At 36.3% G+C, this 7,406-nt stretch overlaps 1 protein-coding gene across 1 annotated transcript in view; it reads right to left on the bottom strand.

Moving 5' to 3' along the window:
* LOC128878500 (ras-specific guanine nucleotide-releasing factor 2-like) overlaps positions 1 to 7,059 on the bottom strand; it is a 40,879-nt gene extending 33,820 nt beyond the window's left edge. The window contains exons 1-9 of the mRNA XM_054126752.1: positions 7,038 to 7,059; positions 6,872 to 6,996; positions 6,690 to 6,796; positions 4,863 to 5,010; positions 3,360 to 3,649; positions 1,688 to 1,917; positions 1,395 to 1,588; positions 372 to 497; positions 175 to 277 (exon numbers count right to left, since the gene is read on the bottom strand). Coding sequence (XP_053982727.1) covers positions 175 to 277; positions 372 to 497; positions 1,395 to 1,588; positions 1,688 to 1,917; positions 3,360 to 3,649; positions 4,863 to 5,010; positions 6,690 to 6,796; positions 6,872 to 6,996; positions 7,038 to 7,059 — 1,345 coding nt within the window. The remainder of the gene's footprint in view (positions 1 to 174; positions 278 to 371; positions 498 to 1,394; positions 1,589 to 1,687; positions 1,918 to 3,359; positions 3,650 to 4,862; positions 5,011 to 6,689; positions 6,797 to 6,871; positions 6,997 to 7,037) is intronic.
* Positions 7,060 to 7,406: the final 347 nt, after the last annotated feature.

Below are 7,406 nucleotides of genomic sequence, written 5' to 3'. Positions count from 1 at the left end.
AAGCTTGATGAAGATTGATGATTCCTCAACCTGTCTCACGAAGACTTCACCGACAAAGATTGGTGACGATTGATACGAATTCCCAAAAATTCGTGAATGTTACTGTAAATTCATGAAGTTACATTTAGATTGATGAAGATTTGCGAAGATTGGTGAAGATTGATGAATGCTCACCCTGTCTGACGAAAACTTGGTTGACATCCAGTAAAATGTCACATCCCTCCACGATCATTCTTTCCACAGCTAGATTCTTCCTCAGGTTCTCGGTTTCGCTCACCTACAAAAAATGTACGAACCAAAAAGCAACATATAAATTACTGCTCTTCTCGTGGATAAATAATTTCAAAATGGATACTGGTCTCGATGACTACCTCGTCATTCATTTGCTTCGATAAATCTTCCAACTGTTGTCTCGCGTTCTGCAGACTCTTGCGTTCCACGTGATCGAATGGAGTGTGAGCCAGAAGCTCGTGCAGAGTGATTATGTATCTCGGAACCTGAAGAAATATGTTAGGAAGGATAATATACTACACAAGATATTTATGATAATATAAGAGCACCTTTGAATGAAATGTGAAAGTCAATAAACTAATTCTTTTATGAATCAGAGAAACAACCCCACAGCAAGAGAGGAATTCTACAGGGTGTCCCACAAATGTTGGTGGTCCTTGAAAGAGGTGGTTCAGGAGATGATTTGAAACAACTTTTTCCGAAGCTTGGTAAAAAATAACTCAAATTCGTGGGAAGACTGACTTTATGCATATTATAATTACTATTTTTTTGGAGATACCTAATAAATACAGGGTGTCCCAAAAATGTTGGAGGTCCTTGAAAGGGTACAGGAGGTGATTTGAAACAACTTATTCCTTAGCGAAAATGTTATCCGAGGCTTCGTTAAGGAGATATTGACAGAAAACTTCGACCAATCAGAGCGCGACCGCCTAGCGCGTATCCTACGCCACTGCGGGCGCTCCATTGGCGTACTCGCGCTCTGATTGGTCGGGGTTTTCTGTTAATATCTCCTTAACGAAGCCTCGGACAACATTTTTGCTAAGGAAAAAGTTGTTTCAAATCAGCTCCTGAACTACCCTTTTCAAGGACCTCCAACATTTTTAGAACACCCTGTATATTAATCCTTCCAGACCTGAATTTTTTTCTCGTATTACTGTAATTTAATTTTTAGGGTTAATTTGGACTAAAATTAGTATGCTCAAAATAAAAAATAATCCTGATAGTGTGGTTTTCGAGGAAAACTGGTCTTTCTTCGTGTAAAGAAATTAAAAAATTTGCCCTAAACGATAGTGTTGGTAGTGTACGAGTCTTATTTGTGTCTTCAATTGTGAACGCCAGGTCTTAAAGGGTTAAAATATTAAAACTATTACAATAAAGTATACCTGATTCATAGGATATGTTAAAAATGTCTCCAAGGAACGTCCACCGCAAGCAGGTTTGTTCTCCAATCTAGTAAGCAACGCAGCGAACGAAGGTGATTGCTTGCACTCAGTCAAAACCTGAAGACTGTAGTGGTGATTGCGGACGAACTCTTGATAAATCGACAACATTGGTAGCAGCATGTCGAACAAATCACCTGAAATAATCCGAAGAATCATTTTAAAACCCTTTTGTTTGAAGGAGAAGGTATATTACAAAGTCTTTCGAAAATTCTCTGAAAAATTCGGAGGTGTACCTAAAACTAACGTGGGCCAACTCTCCATACGAGATGTGAGACCCTTCAGGAATATTTGATGGAGGAACAATACTGTCTCGCTGTTCAGAAATATACTATTCACGTCCTCGTGAGTGCACGGAGGCTTCTTTGAACTCGCAGCCATCTTGAAAGGCCTTAGAAAACAGGTGACTAGCATCTCCATCTGTTCTGCGTACTCCTCCTCAGCCTCCACCATTTTAAACACCAGGCTGAAACGTAGCGAAACATTAAACATTACCGTGGTTAATTAAAATAGAATAGTTTGTTGACAGTGTAGTGAAAAATCAAATTGCAGAAGTGGGGGAGTTCCTCGGTCACCCAAAGTATGTATATGTGTTATATTTCTTTTGAATAAAATGTTAGGTTGTCCCAGAAATGTCTTTAGTTTTATTATATTAATAAATAGTAGACAGAATTTTATGTTTTGTGTTACATTCATGAAGTGTATATGAGGTTGTGTATTTATATAAACGCTGCCACATAAAGAAACTTTTGAGACAACCTAATAATATAATATAATAATAATATAATTATTATTTGTGTGTATATATTATATAAATTGTAAGAAAATTACATTATTATATGATTATATGTATATAATGTATATACATAATTATTATATGATTATATTATATACAAATAATAATTATATTATTACTATATTATATTATATTGTATTGTATTGTATTGTATTGCATTGCATTGCATTGCATTGTATTGTATATATATATAAAGTTAATAACTTTTTATTGCCGAAAATAGAAAAAAAAACAACAAGAGGAAGTCTTTCATTGCACAATTAGTCAAAGTGTCCCCGTAATAGCGGTTGTCTGACAGCAAAACGGGAATATGAATTTCGTTTCAGCGCTAACTACTCTCTCGGTAATTAACCTCCCTCTGTACTGAAGACGTAGTGCTATTAGCCAATCGGTCGCGTAGTAGAATCTAATGAGTTTCAGCTTCGAGCAGTCATTACTTACGATACGTCCACAGGGAAAAGAACTCGTACGCGAAACCTCTATATTCCAGGTGAGAACAAACTATGTAGTTCCTCACTCTCCCAATTTTGCAATTAATTACGTTCAGGGACTAACTCGTAGGGGTTATAATACACTCCTGTTGATTCTGATGATGTTTTAACGTACGTATAACGCTGATTTATTCAATAGGCTCGATTGGTAACAGTGTGGAATATTTCAGGGGACATTTTATATAATAAATTTGAGGTTTAATATATGAAAGTCTACATATTTAATTTTTTCGTGGAGTTTTCACGCAGATTTATCTATAAGCGAGGCAGTGCTAAATTTTATGTTGAAGTTTCAGTCTGTGACTGCAAATTTTGTCAGAGAATTATTACAGAATCGAGTTTAAAAATCATAAAAATAGAGAAAACATCATTTCATGTACCCCTAACGCATACAGTCAGTGTAATAAGTACTCGTACAGGAACCAATTCAAAATGAAACTTCGTATATTTATTTTATTAATAAATCGTAGGGGAAGAAATAATTAACCAACATTCCTACATATTTTTAGAGTAGAACTTGCATAAATTAAAGTTTATTATTTTTAATCTTAGCCTCTTATTTCTTTTCTTATTAATCTTATTTTAATTTATTTGTTGTACGAAAAGAAAGTTTATCCTCACCTGTTTCGCTTCCTCATGCTCTCCGCGTGAGGGCTCTTGATGTACTGCTCGACGATTTGTTTCCAACGCCTGCGACACAGCCATCCTCTGAAAAAGCTCTGAACTTTCTTAATTTTCTGCATCTCCAACGATCCCTCGGTGATATCCTGCAGCCCAAAACCTGAAACTCCTTGGCCGCCGTCACCGAACAAAGATCCTGATCCACCGCCTTGGGACATTGCCCTTTGTACACACTGCCTCGCCGCGTAGGTTACAGACGCGAGTCTTGGCTTTTCCTTCATGGCGAGCAACTGTGAAAATAAACAAACGGAATCCAAGCGTGACGGCTTGCGAGCGGAATACCTCCAAGGATAACACCCTCGAGCGGGTTCTAGGAATGCGTGACGGGAGACTGGATATTGTGGACTACCTGAAGACGTTGCGCTACATATTGGACGTGACGGTGAATAGGATTCACGGAAAGGAAGAGTAAGTGATGATTCGACTGCGGATTTGAATGCGTTTAGAGGAAAGTTGAATGTAAAAGTGCGCGCAGTATGGAATAATATAAGGAAATATTGAGAAGATATTGAAGATATTGAAAATATTGAAAACAGATATTATAATGTTTGTAGAGTAAAAGAAATTCCTTTTTAGGTTCAATTTTTTTGGATAAGTTTGCAATTTTATTTTTTATAAGAATCCACTCTCTAACAATAATGAACTTGAGTTTGCATTATTGAAAACATTGAAAATGTTGAAAGTGTCAAAAATGTTAAAAATGTTAAAAATATTGAAAGCATTGAAAATATTGATTATATTGAAAATGTTATAAATATTCAAAATATTGAAAGTATTAGAAATATTGGAAAGTTGAAAATATTGAAAGTATTGGAAATATTGGAAATGTTGAAAATATTGAAAACACATAGTATAATATTTGCAGTATAATAGTATAATATTTAAATCGCGAAACATTTTGCATAGTCACTGACAAATGCCTGGTGTTTATTAAAATACATCAATTTTTTATTTGAATATTGTGAGTTTTGTATATGTTTGAGTGAATCTTAGTATACCACATCTGACATAAAGAATATCTTATTAAATCATCCCTCCAATGTTTAAAATATTATTAATATAATATTATAATATAATAAATTTCGTTAAACAGAACCAACTGTTGAGTAAATCAGATATTAACAGTTATCGATGCAACTGTAAACAGTGATAGTTAACGGACCAAACTTGACTACTTGACAGCTACCTCCCATTTACGTCAGCGTAATGCAATAAAGGTCACGTTTGTAATTGACGTAATCGATGAGGTGTACACGAATGAGGTTTCGTGATATGATTGGACGGTATACCTGATACCCCTAACTATAGCCTTGTGCTAACTGTTCCACCCAATTTCCTGTTGTATTGAGATTGAAAATATTCACAAATTTCCGATTATTTAATTTCAGAATTTTCGTCGATGACTTCCTAGTTACACGAACACGGAATTGCTTTTCAATTTACCTCTGAGCGAAGCTTCTTCACTTCCGATGCTAAATCCTCGCATTGCCTTGCATATTGAGATTTATCCGTCTTCTCGCTCTCAATTATCTGCAACAGGTGCAAATGCTTCTGCTCGAGCTTCTCCTTCTGCAGCAGCAATTTGTTGAAACTGTAATCAGTAATCACGTCGTTGGTGACACAGACGTCTCCTCCAGTTTGCGATACAAATAAACGAAATTACGTCGCGTTACCGCCAGAGATTAGTATTACATTAACACTAGGTTCACAAACCACAGTTATTTCAATCCATTTCAATTCGTAAAAACCTGTGATTTATATTTTTTCATATTTTGTATACTTTCAGTTTTATATTTTTCCCGAACTATGCTGACTTTTGTCCCTATGAAAAGGCAAGCGTATATCCAAATTCATTTTTGTTCGAGACACCTAATTAATTTTTATGAATCGACTTCGTTTATTAAAGCGTTACTTCGGTAATAGAAATCTACTAAGTAGACTGCAAATGTTTATTTAGTTGAAGGATTTACCATCAGAGCGCTCTGGATTGCCAACAGAGTCACCTGTTTCATCGACAGGCGTTCTACATTACCAGTAGATTCATTATCGACCAAGCGTTCTACATTACCAGTAGATTCATTATCGACCAAGCGTTCTACATTACCAAATCTTATCGACAGAGCAAACTACCAAACTCCCGACAGGACATGCTCTCCTCTTTCTTCGCCTCGATATTGTTCGAATTTCGTACAAAACATCGCCAATTTCGAAAATGTGGGAAAATTTATGAAAAGGTCCACGAATGCAAATATATATAAAATATCAGAAGATGGGACACCTTTTCTTTAAATTTCGATTCATCATCTGAATCCGTAAAAATACGAATTTGCATAAACATTGGGGATCTACTGATAAGAATCAGTAACTGATAAAGATCTCAATAAACCCAGTGTTAAACATCCTACTATTAACCATCAACTTTGACAAATAATTTCAAATAATTTCTGTATTATCCCTGCAGCTCGTGTGCTGAGGATAAATCTCTCAATCGTGTTTCGCTTCCCTTCTTTTTTTCTATGCGACCACCTTAATGGTTTGTCTTGTCTGGCGAACGTGATCGCCATGATGATTCCTCCAGATGTCTGAAACGAGCTCCGTCTCTGCGTGTGTCACTGGACTGACGCGTTTTTTATCAGCCTGCTTTCTTTCGTCAATAAAACATAATTTTTGGAATTACCTTGTATAATAGTATTCAAGTTGTCCATTTAATTAGCGAATAGAGAAAGAATAAATAAAACAGTGTTTGGTCAGTGGGTTCCATTGTGCCAAATCATGGAAAGGGTTTTAATCACTTTGACTGCCATTTGTTTCATATGAGAGATTAAAAGCATTTTGTAATATTACAGAATGAAAATGCTCGGTGCACATAATAAATTCTATAAAAAACGTCCACGTTTAAGGAAATTTCTACAATAAAGTCTCCGATATAAATGATAAGGAACTTTTTCGAAAGCTTGATATACTCGTTATTTACAAAATTTGAAGTCTTACGTTCTCCTTTCCTTTTATCCTTGTTATTTCATATCAGCCAAGTTTGCGTTGCCATGACAACCAGTCAAAAAAACATACAGAGAAGAGTAAACAAGCTGATGCATTTTGCAATATTTTTCAATGTAAATTCTACCAGATGCATTTCGAAGCCGTGTTTATTTATGTCTTTAAATCTCAGCGTGTTACGTAGATTCCAAATTAAAAATCCTCCACTCTCTACTTGTTTCTTTTATGAATAGAGGTTACAATTATTAAGTTATAATTATCTCAGTTGAATACCTGGCTTCTCGAATGGCATCGATCCAGGTTTTGCAGTCGGACTCCGTAGATGCTTTCAAGTCGTACTGTCGCTGATTTTCCTTCCTGTAGGATATAGTGAAACAGTGCTGAAACAAACAATAATAGGAGGTAAATATTGTAAAGGGAATTGCAATTAAGCGCTATGTAGTTGAAGGATTTACCATCAGAGCGCTCTGCATTGCCAACAGAGTCACCTGTTTCATCGACAGGCGTTCTACATTACCAATAGATTCATTATCAATCAAGCGTTCTACATTCCCAGTAGATTCATTATCGACCAAGCGTTCTACATTACCAAATGCTATCGACAGAGCAAACCTACTCTACCGACAGGACATGCTCTCCTCATTCCTCTTTCTTCGCCTCGATATTGTTCGAATTTCGTATAAAGCATCGCCGGTTATCCCCAATTTGAGCGATGCTCGCGTATATCAATCGAAATCGAGCACTCCGTGCGCAAGCACTGCCTTTCCAGGTCGACGGACGAATCAGAGCTGTTCAGCTGCTGAACGCCGCAGAACAAATACGGCAGAAGGTCAAGCGTATCCGCAAACAGTCGAGCCTTTCTCCGACAGGCGAAGAAATTGGAGCAAAATGTTCTGAGTAAATATTTAACCACGGCCAGGGAGAAAATAGTTTCCCAGCGGGTGAAAAACAATACCTCCTGGTTGTCATTGTTTATTCATGAGACATAAA

Source organism: Hylaeus volcanicus, chromosome 6, assembly GCF_026283585.1.
Source record: "Hylaeus volcanicus isolate JK05 chromosome 6, UHH_iyHylVolc1.0_haploid, whole genome shotgun sequence".
Taxonomy (NCBI): domain Eukaryota; kingdom Metazoa; phylum Arthropoda; class Insecta; order Hymenoptera; family Colletidae; genus Hylaeus; species Hylaeus volcanicus.
Note: the sequence above shows the minus strand (reverse complement) of the source record. Positions and strands in the feature narration are given on the sequence as shown.